The sequence below is a fragment of the Oncorhynchus tshawytscha genome, linkage group LG31 (assembly GCF_018296145.1).
Source record: "Oncorhynchus tshawytscha isolate Ot180627B linkage group LG31, Otsh_v2.0, whole genome shotgun sequence".
Taxonomy (NCBI): domain Eukaryota; kingdom Metazoa; phylum Chordata; class Actinopteri; order Salmoniformes; family Salmonidae; genus Oncorhynchus; species Oncorhynchus tshawytscha.
In genome coordinates this window covers 26497573-26515499 of record NC_056459.1, presented here as the reverse complement: position 1 = coordinate 26515499, position 17927 = coordinate 26497573, and the positions used below count along the sequence as shown (strand labels likewise).

General features: G+C 42.1%; 1 protein-coding gene across 3 annotated transcripts in view; it reads left to right on the top strand.

Moving 5' to 3' along the window:
• LOC112234289 (collagen alpha-1(XVI) chain) overlaps positions 1–17927 on the top strand; it is a 148934-nt gene that overhangs the window by 48199 nt on the left and 82808 nt on the right. For all 3 annotated transcript variants that reach the window (XM_042310028.1, XM_042310029.1, XM_042310027.1), the window contains exons 10-22: positions 1448–1483; positions 2476–2532; positions 3776–3802; positions 4503–4547; positions 4873–4911; positions 5058–5120; positions 11395–11439; positions 11636–11731; positions 12808–12846; positions 13033–13077; positions 14965–15000; positions 15483–15596; positions 15799–15834. In XM_042310028.1, the coding sequence (XP_042165962.1) occupies positions 1448–1483; positions 2476–2532; positions 3776–3802; positions 4503–4547; positions 4873–4911; positions 5058–5120; positions 11395–11439; positions 11636–11731; positions 12808–12846; positions 13033–13077; positions 14965–15000; positions 15483–15596; positions 15799–15834 (678 nt within the window). The remainder of the gene's footprint in view (positions 1–1447; positions 1484–2475; positions 2533–3775; positions 3803–4502; positions 4548–4872; positions 4912–5057; positions 5121–11394; positions 11440–11635; positions 11732–12807; positions 12847–13032; positions 13078–14964; positions 15001–15482; positions 15597–15798; positions 15835–17927) is intronic.

Below are 17927 nucleotides of genomic sequence, written 5' to 3'. Positions count from 1 at the left end.
TATCTCAACGTGAACTAATGTGATGTTAACATTACAGGGTATCTCAACGTGAACTAATGTGATGTTAACATTACAGGGTATCTCAACATGAACTAATGTGATGTTAACATTACAGGGTGTCTCAACGTGAACTAATGTGATGTTAACATTACAGGGTGTCTCAACATGAACTAATGTGATGTTAACATTACAGGGTGTCTCAACATGAACTAATGTGATGTTAACATTACAGGGTATCTCAACATGAACTAATGTGATGTTAACATTACAGGGTGTCTCAACATGAACTAATGTGATGTTAACATTACAGGGTATCTCAACGTGAACTAATGTGATGTTAACATTACAGGGTATCTCAACATGAACTAATGTGATGTTAACATTACAGGGTGTCTCAACGTGAACTAATGTGATGTTAACATTACAGGGTGTCTCAACATGAACTAATGTGATGTTAACATTACAGGGTGTCTCAACGTGAACTAATGTGATGTTAACATTACAGGGTATCTCAACGTGAACTAATGTGATGTTAACATTACAGGGCATCTCAACATGAACTAATGTGATGTTAACATTACAGGGTGTCTCACCATGAACTAATGTGATGTTAACATTACAGGGTATCTCAACATGAACTAATGTGATGTTAACATTACAGGGTGTCTCAACGTGAACTAATGTGATGTTAACATTACAGGGTGTCTCAACATGAACTAATGTGATGTTAACATTACAGGGTGTCTCAACGTGAACTAATGTGATGTTAACATTACAGGGTGTCTCAATGTGAACTAATGTGATGTTAACATTACAGGGTGTCTCACCATGAACTAATGTGATGTCAATATTTCTATCTCTCTCTTGCTCTCTCTCTCTCTCTATCTCATTTTCTCCCTCCCTCTCTTTCTCTCTCCCTTTTTCTCCCTCCCCCTCCCTCCCTCCCTCCCTCCCTCCCTCCCTCCCTCCCCCTCCCTCCCTCCCTCCCTCCCTCCCTCCCTCCCTCCCTCTCTTTTTCCCTCCCTCCCTCCTTTATCTCCCTCCCTCCCTCCCTCCCTCCCTCCCTCCCTCCCTCCCTCCCTCCCTCCCTCCCTCTCTTGCTCTCTTTTTCTCCCTCCCTCCCTCCCATCCCCCCCATCAAACTCCCTCCCTCCCTCCCTCCCTCCCTCCCTCCCTCCCCATCCCTCCCTCCCTCCCCCCCTCCCTCCCTCCCTCCCTCCCTCCCTCCCTCCCTCCCCCCTCTCTTGCTCTCTTTTTCTCCCTCCCTCCCTCCCTCCCTCCCTCCCTCCCTTTCTCTCTCCCTCCCTCCCTCTCTCCCTGTCTCTCTCCCTGTCTCTCTCCCTGTCTCTCTCCCTCCCTCTCTCCCTGTCTCTCTTTTTCTCCCAATATTTTTCTCCCTCTCTCTGTCTTTATCTGTCTCTCTCCCTCCCTTCTTCTCTCTCTTTAGTGTGCTGGTTGTGTTCTTCTCAACGATGACCTAAATGTAAGTTCTGGTTGGATGAAAGCTCTCATGTTGCACTGATATTCACATGAAACAAAGACTGAACAGATGAGACATATCCCCATCAAACTCCCTTTCAGAGTCAAAGACTGAACAGATGAGACATATCCCCATCAAACTCCCTTTCAGAAACAAAGACTGAACAGATGAGACATATCCCCATCAAACTCCCTTTCAGAGTCAAAGACTGAACAGATGAGACATATCCCCATCAAACTCCCTTTCAGAAACAAAGACTGAACAGATGAGACATATCCCCATCAAACTCCCTTTCAGAAACAAAGACTGAACAGATGAGACATATCCCCATCAAACTCCCTTTCAGAAACAAAGACTGAACAGATGAGACATATCCCCATCAAACTCCCTTTCAGAAACAAAGACTGAACAGATGAGACATATCCCCATCAAACTCCCTTTCAGAAACAAAGACTGAACAGATGAGACATATCCCCATCAAACTCCCTTTCAGAAACAAAGACTGAACAGATGAGACATATCCCCATCAAACTCCCTTTCAGAAACAAAGACTGAACAGATGAGACATATCCCCATCAAACTCCCTTTCAGAAGTGCAATCAACTGTCATTCACATGGAAAATAATACTGCAACAATAGAATGTCCTCAAACAACCAATAAAAGTAACTTGAAATAAAATACCTGTGGATTGAATATATATCTAAAACAATGAAATCTGTTTTATTGGATGAATATGTAGGCAATGATGTTCAGGTATAAACAAGTTAAAATAGCATGTAGCTTCCTTCTGGCTGTATGAGACACTGTAAAGTGGAGTATCCAGGTCAATGACTACACCTCTAGTTACACATCCTCTTCAGCCATATCTGTATGCTTTAGCTAACTCTTCTAATGTCTGTCGTCATGTTATCCTATTCTGTCTCAGATGATACAATGAGAAAGACAGATGTTTAGTGTGATAGATATGTTTGGTTTGTTTGTTTGTTTGTTTCAGCTGGCCTCAGTTGGACACACTGGACAGCACAGAATGAAGGGAGAGAAGGGAGATCGGGTGAGAAAATAATACACACACACACACACACACACACACAATGTAAATGCACACACGTACACACATACAGTACATATGAAAATACTGAACGGGCACACACACACACACACACACACACACCAGCTCTCACAGTCTCACATCAGAATTAGATGTTCATCCATGTTTCTCAAATGTCAAAATTTGAAGTTGCTCCAAACGTCAAATTTCAAAGTGTTTAAGGTACATTCAGAATTTGTAAAGTAAAGGTTAAGTTTAGGCATTAACCCCCTGAAATCTTAAGGTTAAGCATTTCCTCTAAATGGTTCAGGTAAGGGTTAGGGTTTGGGAAAGGATTCAAATAAACATCTCAAAAACAGCTTTCTATCGCTGGATTTGAACTTGCACCCTTTGGAATCAGAGGCAGATGCTTACACCCATCCACAACACCCAAGCAAAACCAAAACCTCCATGAAGGTAACAGCGCTCTGTTGCCCCTAGTGGCCGGTTTCCACATCATCTCCCGGCGTCCTCAGACATAGATGGACATCTAATACTGACTTGTATCAATGTTGACCAGGCTACACACACACACACACACACACACACACACACGTGGAGCAGCAGTGAAGATGTGGCCGTAGGAGTGTGTATACCCAAACTAATCATGGTGGAATGTGTGACATCATCACCTGTGTTGTCAAGACACGCTTAGACACAAGCAAGCATGCACACACACACACACACACACACACACACACACACACACACACACACACACACACACACACACACACACTCTCACTGATCAGCCCACCTCCAAAATACACACATACATACAGTACATTGAATCATAGCAGCATCATCATCAAACACAGAGAGTTTCATAAATATTTAAATCACTGTCAAGTCTCATTAGTATCATTTTTATTTTATTTTAGCATCACTTTCCAAATACTCATTTTATCTGCATTGATTTAGTGCCATGCATACTGAGTTAAGCAAACTTAACACCAAACTTTGTCTATCTGTCTCACTCTCTCTTTTCTGTCGTGCTATCGCTCCCTCCCTCTCCCCTCTCTCTTCCTCCCTCTCCTCTCTCTCTCTCTCTCTCACACAATGTCTCTTTCTCTGTCCCCCCCTCTCTCTCGCCCCCTCTCTCTTTCTCTCTCTCCCCCTCTCTCTCTCTCTCCCCCGTCTCTCTCCCTTTCTCTCTCTTTCTATCTCTCTCTCCCTCTCTCTCTCCATACATCTCTATCTCTCCTAGGGTTCAGACTGCAGTGAATCTAGTACAGTAAGTGTCTTGTCCAAGTGAAGGACTGCATTAGCCCCTTGAACTAAAGACTGTATTAGCCCTCTGAACTGAAGCTAAAGTTTGGCGAGCCAAAGCAAGTCTTAGGCAAAGTTACTCATCACACAAGCATATAGGTGGCTAAGCAGCTCTCCATAGTACCCCATTTACAAAGATAAACTCAGCAGAAAAAGAAACGTCCTCTCACTGTCAACTGCTTTTATTTCAGCAAACTTAACATGTGTAAATATTTGTATGAACATAACAAGATTCAACAACTGAGACATAAACTGAACAAGTTCCACAGACATGTGACTAACAGAAATTGAATAATATGTCCCTGAACAAAGGGGGGTCAAAGTCAAAAGCAACAGTCAGTATCTGGTGTGGCCACCAGCTGCATTAAGTACTGCAGTGCATCTCCTCCTCATGGACTGCACCAGATTTGCCAGTTCTTGCTGTGAGATGTTACGCCACTCTTCCACCAAGACACCTGCAAATTCCCTGACATTTCTGGGGGGGGGTGGCCCTAGCCCTCACCCTCCGATCCAACAGCCAGGCTCTTCGCTCTGTGAAGTTTTTGGGATTTTTATGAATTATCTTTGGAAGACTGGGACCTAAAAAAGGGACGTTTCTTTTTTTGCTGAGTTTAGATACATTGTGTGTGGGTGTTTCTGTGTCCTGACATCTCTCTGTTTCTCAGTGCAAAGAGGGACACATGGGACAGAAGGGAGAGAAAGGCGAGTCGGTGAGTATCTCCCATGTATACAATTCTGAGTGACTTTTATATTGGGGTACAATGGGCACAGAATATTCATTTGCAGCATTAGCTCAACTATTCAGAATGATGTTTGTGTAGATTAGAGTAATAGAGTGTGTGTGTGTGTGTGTGTGTGTGTGTGTGTGTGTGTGTGTGTGTGTGTGTGTGTGTGTGTGTGTGTGTGTGTGTGTGTGTGTGTGTGTGTGTGTGTGTGTGTTATTTAGTATGTTCCACTGCGTCAACATTACCACTGCTCATCAATCTGCCTGGTCTCATGTTGGTCCTCATTCTCTCTCTCTCTCTCTTTCTGCAGCTGATGCCCGCTAACTGGGGAGAAGCTGTTGGACACAAGGTATGTTTAGTAAACAACTGACTGTCCAGTCTGTCTGTCAGAAATTCTAGATGTGTATGTGTCTGTTTGTTTTGTTGCCTGTCACTTTGATAGAAGTTGGTATTAACTTGTGTCTCCCTCCAACCCCTTCTCTCTCTTTATCTCAGGGAGATAAAGGACAGAAGGGCGAGGTTGGTCTCCAGGGACTATCTGGCACCCCAGGAAGGGATGTGAGTGGCAGTTTATCTCTGTGACATCATCACCATCATCATCTCCTTCATTGCTAAGAAAATGGCAACAAAAAATATTTGTATTGGAAAATGGTAGCAAAAAGCATTATCTGAGAAGATGGCAGCAAAAAAATTATCTGAGAAGATGGCAGCAAAAAGCATTATCTGATAAAATGGCAGCATAAAACATTATCTGAGAAGATGGCAGCATAAAAGCGTTCTCTGATAAAGTGGCAGCAAAAAGCATTATCTGATAAAATGGCAGCATAAAACATTATCTGAGAAGATGGCAGCATAAAAGCGTTCTCTGATAAAGTGGCAGCAAAAAGCATTATCTGATAAAATGGCAGCAAAAAACATTATCTGAGAAGATGGCAGCATAAAAGCATTCTCTGAGAAGATGGCAGCATAAAAGCATTCTCTGAGAAGATGGCAGCATAAAAGCATTCTCTGAGAAGATGGCAGCATAAAAGCATTCTCTGAGAAGATGGCAGCATAAAAGCATGCCTGACTTTTTCTGCATATATAATGGTATTCCTATTATGCTAATATGCCGGGTAGTTAGCAAACCATAAACATCACTTCCTATTTTACTAGAATGAACAGCATGTGTCTGTCTTATAATTAGCACAATCAGACTCACATTCACTCACGCTTGAACACACACGAGACAAATACAAACACACACACAAACAAATCATCTCTCTCTCACACACACAGACACACACTCCCACATACTCCTATCAGGCTAAGAGGAGTTTAGTAGAATTACACTGAATTACTCTTCAAGGCCTAGACCTGTACGGATATCTGTTCTGCTGTGTCTGGCGTCTTTCTGGGTGTTAAATCTGCCTAATGCCTGCTAGATTAGACTGGAGCAACAAAGCCAGCAGAATCAATGCTACCTCATTGACTGTGTTCTTCTCACTCAACCTGGCTGATTCAGGCTGATTTAAATCCTTTCATCTCACCCTTTCAGCCAAGCGTGGTGTATACGCATGGAAAGTTTTATACTGTGGCGATAAAGAGGAATTTACAGTGTGTGTGCGTGTGTGTGTGTGTGTGTGTGTGTGTGTGTGTGTGTGTGTGTGTGTGTGTGTGTGTGTGTGTGTGTGTGTGTGTGTGTGTGTGTGTGTGTGTATATAGGCCTAAGATAAGTTCTTCAGAACATCTGGACGATATGGAAACAAATCCATATGGCGATAAAGTGACTGAATTATCTCGTTAATGATAAATTGAGCGATACATTTACAACGTTAATGTGCAGCATAGGTTTTTTATTTAACCCTTAAAACTGCTACTGCTACTACTACTACTACTACTACTACTACTACTACTACTACTACTACTGCTACTACTACTACTACTACTACTGCTACTACTACTACTGCTACTACTACTACTACTACTACTGCTGCTGCTGCTACTACTGCTACTACTACTGCTGCTGCTGCTGCTGCTGCTGCTACTGCTGCTGCTGCTGCTGCTGCTGCTGCTGCTACTGCTGCTGCTGCTGCTGCTGCTGCTGCTACTGCTGCTGCTGCTGCTGCTGCTGCCACTGCTACTGCTGCTGCTGCTGCTGCTGCTGCTGCTACTACTGCTGCTGCTACTACTGCTGCTGCTGCTACTGCTGCTGCTGCTGCTGCTGCTGCTGCTACTGCTACTACTACTACTACCTGCTGCTGCTGCTGCTGCTGCTGCTGCTGCTGCTGCTGCTGCTGCTGCTAATACTACTACTACTACTACTACTACTACTACTACTACTACTACTGCTGCTGCTGCTACTACTACTACTACTACTACTACTACTACTGCTACTACTACTAATACTGCTACTACTACCACTACTGCTTCTGCTGCTGCTACTACTACTAATACTACTACTGCTTCTACTATAACTACTAATGCTGCTACTGCTGCTGGTACTACTACTACTAATACTGATAGTACTACTTCTGGTGCTACTAATAATTCTACTTCTGCTAATACTACTACTACTACTTCTACTACTGATACTAAAAATACTACTGCTACTGCTACTGGTTATACTACTGCTACTACTACTATTGCTACTTCTGCTAATGCTACTACTACTACTGCTTCTACTACTACTACAGCTGCTACATCTACTACTACTACTGCTACTACTACTACTAGTACTGCTGTTACTACTTTTACTACTAATGCTGCTACTGCTACTACTGCTACTATTACTGCTACCACTACTAATACTCAAATCAAAATCAAATCAAATCAAATTTTATTTGTCACATACACATGGTTAGCAGATGTTAATGCGAGTGTAGCGAAATGCTTGTGCTTCTAGTTCCGACAATGCAGTAATAACGAGCAAGTAATCTAACTAACAATTCCAAAAAAAACTACTGTCATACACAGTGTAAGGGGATAAAGAATATGTACATAAGGATATATGAATGAGTGATGGTACAGAGCAGCATAGGCAAGATACAGTAGATGATATCGAGTACAGTATATACATATGAGATAAGTATGTAAACCAAGTGGCATAGTTAAAGTGGCTAGTGATACATGTATTACATAAGGATGCAGTCGATGATATAGAGTACAGTATCAACGTATGCATATGAGATGAACAATGTAGGGTAAGTAACATTATATAAGGTAGCATTGTTTAAAGTGGCTAGTGATATATTTACATCATTTCCCATCGATTCCCATGATTAAAGTGGCTGGAGTAGAGTCAGTGTCATTGACAGTGTGTTGGCAGTAGCCACTCAATGTTAGTGGTGGCTGTTTAACAGTCTGATGGCCTTGAGATAGAAGCTGTTTTTCAGTCTCTCGGTCCCAGCTTTGATGCACCTGTACTGACCTCGCCTTCTGGATGGCAGCGGGGTGAACAGGCAGTGGCTCGGGTGGTTGATGTCCTTGATGATCTTTATGGCCTTCCTGTAGCATCGGGTGGTGTAGGTGTCCTGGAGGGCAGGTAGTTTGCCCCGGTGATGCGTTGTGCAGACCTCACTACCCTCTGGAGAGCCTTACGGTTGAGGGCGGTGCAGTTGCCATACCAGGCGGTGATACAGCCCGCCAGGATGCTCTCGATTGTGCATCTGTAGAAGTTTGTGAGTGCTTTTGGTGACAAGCCGAATTTCTTCAGCCTCCTGAGGTTGAAGAGGCGCTGCTGCGCCTTCCTCACGATGCTGTCTGTGTGAGTGGACCAATTCAGTTTGTCTGTGATGTGTATGCCGAGGAACTTAAAACTTGCTACCCTCTCCACTACTGTTCCATCGATGTGGATGGGGGTGTTCCCTCTGCTGTTTCCTGAAGTCCACAATCATCTCCTTAGTTTTGTTGACGTTGAGTGTGAGGTTATTTTCCTGACACCACACTCCGAGGGCCCTCACCTCCTCCCTGTAGGCCGTCTCGTCGTTGTTGGTAATCAAGCCTACCACTGTTGTGTCGTCCGCAAACTTGATGATTGAGTTGGAGGCGTGCCTGGCCACGCAGTCGTGGGTGAACAGGGAGTACAGGAGAGGGCTCAGAACGCACCCTTGTGGGGCCCCAGTGTTGAGGATCAGCGGGGAGGAGATGTTGTTGCCTACCCTCACCACCTGGGGGCGGCCCGTCAGGAAGTCCAGTACCCAGTTGCACAGGGCGGGGTCGAGACCCAGGGTCTCGAGCTTGATGACGAGCTTGGAGGGTACTATGGTGTTGAATGCCGAGCTGTAGTCGATGAACAGCATTCTCACATAGGTATTCCTCTTGTCCAGATGGGTTAGGGCAGTGTGCAGTGTGGTTGAGATTGCATCGTCTGTGGACCTATTTGGGCGGTAAGCAAATTGGAGTGGGTCAATACTGCTAGTACTACTGCTGGTGCTACTGCTAAATCTACTTTTGCTGCTTCTACAGCTACTTCTGGTGCAACTGCTACCGCTACTACTGCTACTGCTAATACTACGGCCACAACTACTGCTACTTCTGCTATTACTACTACTGCTACTACTACTGCTACTACTACTCCTACTACAACTGCTTCTACTACCACTACTGCTGCTACATCTACTACTACTACTGCTACGACTACTGCTACTTATTCTTCTGCTACTACTACTACTACTACTGCTGCTACTACTTTTACTACTAATGCTGCTACTGCTACTACTACTACTATTGATGCTACTACTACTACTAATACTGCTAGTACTACTGCTGGTGATACTGCTAATTCTATTTCTGCCACTACTGCTACTACACCTACTACTACTGCTGCTACATCTACTACTACTACTACTGCTACTTTTTCTTCTGCTACTACTACTACTACTACTACTACTGCTACTACTTTTGCTACTAATGCTGCTACTGCTACTGCTACTACTGCTTCTACTACTAATACTACTAATACTTCTAATACTACAACTGGTGCTACTGCTCAATCTACTTCTGCTAATACTACTGCTACATATATTACTACTATTACTGCTACTACTGCTACTACTACTGCTACTTTTTCTTCTGCTACTACTACTGCTACTGCTACTACTGCTGCTACTGCTACTACTACTGCTGCTACTGCTACTACTTCTGCTAATACTACTAGTACTACTGCTACTTCTGCTACTGTTACCTCTACATCTGATTTTGCTACTACTGCCACTACTACTACTGCTACTACTACTGCTGCTACTGCTACTACTTCTGCTAATACTACTAGTACTACTGCTACTTCTGCTACTGTTACCTCTACATCTGATTTTGCTACTACTGCCACTACTACTACTGCTACTACTACTGCTACTACTACTGCTACTACTACTGCTACTGCTATTGCTACTACCGCTACTACAACTTTTACTACTACTGCTACTACTACTGCTAGTTCTATTACTACTACTACTGCTACTTCTACTGCTACTGCTGATACCAATACTACTTCTACTATTACTACTGCTGCTGCTACTACTACTACTGCTGCTACTACTACTGCTACTACTGCTACTTCTACTTCTGCTACTACTACTACCTCTACTACTGCTACTGCTATTGCTACTACCTCTTCTACTGCTACTGCTATTGCTACTACTGCTGCTACTGCTACTACTACTACTACTACTGCTACTTCTACTACTACTACTACTTCTACTGCTACATATATTACTACTATGACTGCTACTACTGCTACTACTACTGCTACTTTTTTTTGCTACTACTGCTGCTACTGCTACTACTGTTACTACTACTGCTGCTACTGCTACTACTTCTGCTAATACTACTAGTACTACTGCTACTTCTGCTACTGTTACCTCTACATCTGATTTTGCTACTACTGCCACTACTATTACTGCTACTACTACTGCTACTGCTGCTACTACTGCTACTGCTATTGCTACTACCGCTACTACAACTTTTACTACTACTGCTGCTTCTACTGCTACTGCTGCTACCAATACTACTTCTACTATTACTACTGCTGCTGCTACTACTACTACTGCTGCTACTACTACTGCTACTACTGCTACTGCTATTGCTACTACTGCTACTACTGCTGCTACTACTGCTACTTCTACTACTACTACTACTGCTACTTCTGCTACCTCTACTTCTGCTACTACTACTACCTCTACTACTGCTACTGCTATTGCTACTATTGCTACTACTGCTACTCCTACTTCTGCTACTACTACTACTGCTACTGCTACGGCTACTACTACTGCTTGAATGTTGTAGCTTACCTATTAACAATCACCCATATCAGCAAACGTATTTCAATTTGACATTTCTCTAGTGGGGCCTTATAGGTTTTTTATTCAACAAAATGGCCACAATAAGGGTTGTTTTGGTCGGTGTCGATCATTTTCAGTTTATTGTCCCATCTCTAGTCCATGTGTTTGATGCCATTCCTTGTGCTCTGTTCCGGAAATGATTAGGAGCCATCCTCCTTTTTTCCTCCTTTTTGGCATTCCACAATCAAATTAAATCACATTGTATATTTCACATTCGCCAAATACAATAGGTGTAGGCCTTACAGTGAAATGCTTACTTTACAAGCCCTTAACCAACAATGCTTGAGGAGAAATAAGTGTTAAGTCAAAAATGGATGAGTAAAAAATAGAAAGTAAAATGAATAAATAATTAAACAACAGCAGTAAAATGACAATATCTGTTGGAATTGAGAGATATCGATACAGGGATCAATACAGTTCTACACCAAATAATGCTACAAAACAGGTTACCCAACCTTCTTCTGGCCACGTCGCACACTGATGATGTCACTATGTTTTGTGTGTGTCTCCAGGGTCGAGCTGGATCCATCTGTGTGGTGGGACCCAAGGGACAGAAGGTGAGAGCTACTCTTTTCTTAATGTAGCACTCGTTAAATACAGTATGGTTACTTCCATTGTATGTACACTGTACTTTCCTATCTGTATGTACTGTAAACAAATGGTGTTAGTGACACTCAAATTCCAACTTTCATTTTCTGTTTCATGTCAATTTGGACTATTTGAACTTTAACCTTTAGTAACTTGTTTTCCCAGGGTACCTCTGGAAAAGTGGGGCCCGAGGGACTAGCAGGAGAACCGGGTCACCCCGGACTTCCAGGACTTCCAGGAATTGGAAACCCAGGCCTACCAGTGAGTAGTGTCTGCCCTGGAATTCTGTCCTATCTATCTGTGCCATCCTCTGGTCAGGAGTCAGAGTGCTGTTTTAAGAACTCTCCTGCCTCCCAGTTGTCTGATGCTTTATGCACTGGGCAGGGTGGGGCTGGGTTTGGCAGGCAATGGCCGGCTATATGGATGCAGCTTTTGTGCCAAGAAGAATCTGTGTGTTACCTTTGACTAGAGCCTAAAAGCATCTGAAAGGTGAAATCGACAATTGAAACTTCACTTCAAATTCTTTAATACCATGATGTACACAGGAGAACATACACAGGGATTATAATGACAGAGTATTATAAACCCCTAGGTTTAGGAGGAGGTCCTAGAGAGTTCCTCCTTTGATTGTCAAGTAAGTCTGCTACTTGATTGGTTGATATAGAATGGTGGGTAGGCCGTATGCAAAATATAAATGGCGTTTGTACATAGAAAGGAGAAGATTAATCATGTCTGGAAAATGTATTATAGAAACAAAGCAATCTTGCAGCTGTCTGACCATAGGCAGGTTAAACCATGGGATTTGTCGAATAAAATGAAAATACGTTTGTAGCTGCTTGATAAGCCTGGTTGCTTCCTCAGCCTGGTTATTAGTTGGTTGTCATAGGTCATAGGCATTAGTTACACAATTAATATAGGTCACTGACAATTATGGTTCAGCTTAAGAAAGCCTGTTTTCTGTCTGTCTGCCCGTTTGTCTTTGAATCTCTTGGCGAGCTGTGAATGAGTGGGTCACTCAGTGGCTTGTGTTTCTGAGAGAGAGAGAAAATCCTCTGCATTAGTTATTAGTAACTTTCACAACAATATCACTCTGTATGCAGAAGGGATTATGATATTAAGACAAATTTATAGATATAGAAAATGTATAAATCCACCTCTAACACATCTTATTGAAGACACAGTATGTTACCCTTGACTGAAACCAACAAGCTTCTAGAGCAGAGCCTGTGTGTGAGTGTGTCTGTTCTTGTTGGGCTCTGGTAGACAGAGAAAGTTAAAGGCAGTTAGAAGGGGATAGTTGCTCAGCTCTCTTTTTTTGTGTTTTGTTTTGTTCCTAGGGCACCCCAGGAGGACCACCTGGATCGAATGGAGAAAAGGTAAAAAATATCTGCGTTATTATTTTAAATCTAATTAAATTCTACTTCGAAACTTTGAAGGCTGCAGTATATGAAGTATGCAGACTATATTGTTTGATAATAACACATCCCACAACAATGTACATTTCTGGAATGTTACAACTGTTGTTATGGTTACTATTTCTTGTTCCTCTTTTCCTGTCCCAGGGTGATTCTGGGACACCAGGGAAAGATGGAGAGCCAGGAGATCCTGTGAGTACAGGATGCATTCAGAAAACTGTTTTGGTTTTTAGTCAGTTAGTCATGTTAGTCAGCTAGTCGTGTTAGGTATGCAAGTAATGTTAGTCACGTTAGTCTGTTAGTCTTGTTAGTCCATTAGTCATGTTAGCCAGTTAGTCAGTTAGTCATGTTAGTCAGTTAGTCATGTTAGTCAGTTAGTCATGTTAGTCAGTTAGTCATGTTAGTCAGTTAGTCATGTTAGTCAGTTAGTCATGTTAGTCAGTTAGTCATGTTAGTCATTTAGCCATGTTAGTCAGTTAGTCATGTTAGTCATGTTAGTCATGTTAGTCAGTTAGTCATGTTAGTCAGTTAGTCATGTTAGTCATGTTAGTCAGTTAGTCATGTTAGTCATTTAGCCATGTTAGTCAGTTAGTCATGTTAGTCAGTTAGTTATGTTAGTCATGTTAGTCAGTTAGTCATTAGTCATGTTAGTCAGTTAGTCATGTTAGTCATGTTAGTCAGTTAGTCATGTTAGTCATTTAGCCATGTTAGTCATGTTAGCCATGTTAGTCATGTTAGTCAGTTAGTCATGTTAGTCAGTTAGTCAGTTAGTCAGTTAGACATGTTAGTCATGTTAGTCAGTTAGTCATGTTAGTCAGTTAGTCAGTTAGCCATGTTAGTCATGTTAGTCAGTTAGTCAGTTAGTCAGTTAGTCATGTTAGTCATGTTAGTCATGTTAGTCAGTTAGTCATGTTAGTCATGTTAGTCATTTAGCCATGTTAGTCAGTTAGTCATGTTAGTCAGTTTGTCAGTTAGTCATTTAGCCATGTTAGTCAGTTAGTCATGTTAGTCATGTTAGTCAGTTTGTCAGTTAGTCATTTAGCCATGTTAGTCAGTTAGTCATGTTAGTCATGTTAGTCAGTTAGTCATGTTAGTCATGTTAGTCAGTTAGTCATGTTAGTCATGTTAGTCAGTTAGTCATGTTAGTCATTTAGCCATGTTAGTCAGTTAGTCAGTTAGTCATGTTAGTCAGTTAGTCATGTTAGTCAGTTAGTCATGTTAGTCAGTTAGTCATGTTAGTCATGTTAGTCATGTTAGTCAGTTAGTCATGTTAGTCAGTTAGTCATGTTAGTCAGTTAGTCATGTTAGTCATGTTAGTCAGTTAGTTATGTTAGTCATGTTAGTCATTTAGCCATGTTAGTCAGTTAGTCATGTTAGTCAGTTTGTCATGTTAGTCAGTTAGTCATGTTAGTCATTTATCCATGTTAGTCAGTTAGTCATTTAGCCATGTTAGTCAGTTGGTCATGATAGTCCATTAGTCATGTCAATCAGTTAGTCATGTTAGTCATTTAGGCATGTTAGTCTGTTAGTCATGTTAGTCAGTTGGTCAGTTAGTCAGTTAGTCATGTTAGTCAGTTAGTCAGTTAGTCATGTTAGTCAGTTAGTCATGTTAGTCTGTTAGTCATGTTAGTCAGTTGGTCAGTTAGTCAGTTAGTCATGTTAGTCAGTTAGTCAGTTAGTCATGTTAGTCAGTTGGTCAGTTAGTCATGTTAGTCAGTTAGTCATGTTAGTCAGTTGGTCATTTAGTCAATTTAGTCAGTTTGTCATGTTAGTCAGTTAGTCATGTTAGTCAGTTGGTCATGATAGTCCATTAGTCATGTCAATCAGATAGTCATGTTAGTCAGCTAGTCATGTTATTCAGCTAGTCATGCTAGTTATGTTAGTAAGTTAGTAATGTTAGTCACGTTAGTCTGTTAGTTGTGTTACTCCATTAGTCATGTTAGCCAGTTAGTCATGTTAGCCAGTTAGTCATGTTAGTCAATTAGTCCTTTAGTCATGTTAGTCAGTCATGTTAGTCAGCGTGTAATTTGAAACCTAATCATAATGCTCTACTATAATGTATTGCTGTTGTGTTTTCAGGGTCCTAGGGGTCCTGGTGGCGGTAAAGGAGATAAGGTGACTTACCCTCAGTGTCCCAGCTTGAATTATCGTGATTTTCTCTCTAAATATCTGTATATAATTGACTTGTCGGTGTGTGTATCTATACTTCTCTAGATATGTGGGTTTGTGTTTCTACATCTGTGACTGTTTGTGTTTCTACATCAGTGACTGTTTGTGTTTCTACATCTGTGACTGTTTGTGTTTCAACATCTGTGACTGTTTGTGCTTCTACATCTGTGACTGTTTGTGCTTCTACATCTGTGCGTTTTTGTTTTTACATCTGTGGGTTTGTGTTTCTACATATGTGACTGTTTGTGTTTCTACATCTGTGGGTTTGTGTTTCTACATCTGTGGGTTTGTGTTTCTACATATGTGACTGTTTGTGTTTCTACATCTGTGGGTTTGTGTTTCTACATCTGTGGGTTTGTTTTTCTACATCTGTGGGTTTGTGTCCGTACATCTCCTACTCTCTTTTACTCTGTGTGTCTGTCTCACAGGGTGACCCGTGTGAGTTGTGTCCCGTCCTGTCTGAAGACCTGGGCAACACAGTAGCCCTCCAGGGGAAGACAGGGCCCAAAGGAGAGCCTGGGATAGGAGACCCTGGCCTCCCGGTGAGATATATAGCACCCCTAACTCTTAACCTTTGACCCTTTAAAGGTGCAGTCTGCAAGATGTGCACATAGTGATTTATGTTTAATATAGTCATCAAGGAATTCAGAAATGCTCATTTAAAGCTATAAATAATTATTATCTCATCTTCTCTTCCTCTCCTCTTCTCTCCTCCCTCCTCATCTCCTGTCTTCTGTTCATCAGGGTCTTCAAGGATCAGATGGGAAGGCGGGAGAGAAGGTACAGAGTTCCTTTATATCTCATGTTTCATTCATGTGCTTTGAGAATGGGATACATACAGCCTCTAACTCAACTGTGCACACACACGCACACGTACACACACTCATATACTGTAGGTGCATACACATCAGTATACCAAGGGAGGCAGTTAGCCGAGCGGTTCAGAGCAGTGGGCCAGTAACCAAAAGGTTGCGGGTTTGAATCCCGAACCGACTAGGTGAAAAGGTGTTCTGAATAAGAACGTCTGCTAAATGACTCAAATGGAAATGTACACACACACACACATACGTACAGTGCCGTCGGAAAGTATTCTGAGCCCTTGACTTTGTCCACATTTTGTTACATTACAGCCTTATTCTAAAATTTATTAAATAGAGGAAGTAAAAGTCGTAACAAGGTTTCCGTAGGTGAACCTGTGGAAGGATCATTCTAGTTTTAGTTTTTTTAGTTTTTAGTTTTTTTCCCCTCATCAATCTACACACAATACCCCATAATGACAAAGCAAAGACAGGTTTATAGAAATGTTTGCTAATTTGTTCAAAATAAAAAAGGGAAATATCACATTAACATAAGTATTCAGATCCTTTACTCGGTGCTTTGATGAAGCACCTTTGGCAGAGATTACATCGTCGAGTCTTCTTGGGTATGATGCTACAAGCTTGGCACACCTGTATTTGGGGAGTTTCTCCCATTCTTCTCTGCAGATCCTCTCAAGCTCTACCAGGATGGATGGGGAGCGTTGCTGCACAGATATTTTTAGATATTTTTAGTCTCCATAGATCCATAGGTCGTTGTCCTGTTGGAAGGGGAACCTTCGCCCCAGTCCGAGGCCCTGAGTGCTCTGGAGCAGAATTTCATCAAGGATCTCTCTGTACTTTCCTCCATTCATCTTTGCCTCGATCCTGACTAGTCTCCAAGTCTCTGCCGCTGAAAAGCATCCCCACAGCAAGATGCTGCCACCACCATGCTTCACCATAGGGATTTTGCCAGGTTTCCTCCAGATGTGACACTTGGCATTCAGGCAAAGAGTTCAATCTTAGTTTCATCAGACCAGAGAGTCTTGTTTCTCATGGTCTGAGAGTCTTTAGGTGCCTTTTGGCAAACTCCAAATGGGCTGCCATGTGCCTTTTCCTGAGGAGTGGCTTCCGTATGGCCACTCTACTATAATGGCCTGATTGGTGGAGTTCTGCAGAGACCTGTCCTTCTGGAAGATTCTCCCATCTCCACAGAGGAACTCTGGAGCTCTATCAGAGTGACCATTTAGTTCTTGGTCACCTTCCTGACCAAGGCCCTTCTCCCCCGATTGCTCAGTTTTGCCACTATGTTCTTGGGGACCTTCAATGCTGCAGACATGTTTTGATACCCTTCCCCAGATCTGTGCCTCGACACAATCCTATCTCGCATCTCTACGGACATGGCTTGGTTTTTGCTCTGTTAACTGTGGGACCTTATGTAGACAGGTGTGTGACTTTCCAAATCATGTTCAATCAATTGAATTTACCACAGGTGGACTCCAATCAAGTTGTAGAAACATCTCAATGGCAATCAATGGAAACAGGATGCACCTGAGCTCAATTTCAAAGCTCATAGTGAAGGGTCTGAATACTAATGTAAATAAGGTATTTCTGTTTATTTATTTTATACATTTGCAAAAACTCCAACAAAAATTGTTTTCGCTTTGTCATTATGGGGTATTGTGTGTAGATTGATTATGTTTTCTTTAAAAATCAATTTTAGAAGAAAGCTGTAACGTAACAAAATGTGGGGAAAGTCAAGGGGCCTGAATACGTTCCGAAAGCACTGTGTATAAAGACAAACAAGTACTTTCAAGGTTCCTAACACACACACACACACGCACACCATGCTGTGCCTGTAACCACATACTGTAATTGTTTAGCAGCCTTCGCCATCCCAAACCACAGATCATGTTGTGACATGACAGCTGTATTGTGGCCAGCGTCTCCTCTATGGCTGAATAACTGATCTGTTAGGGACAAAACATTAGACATAGTTGACTAACTAATATGTTAGGGATACCACATCAAATATAGTTGAATAAAACAATTGTTAGGGACACCACATTAGACAAAGTT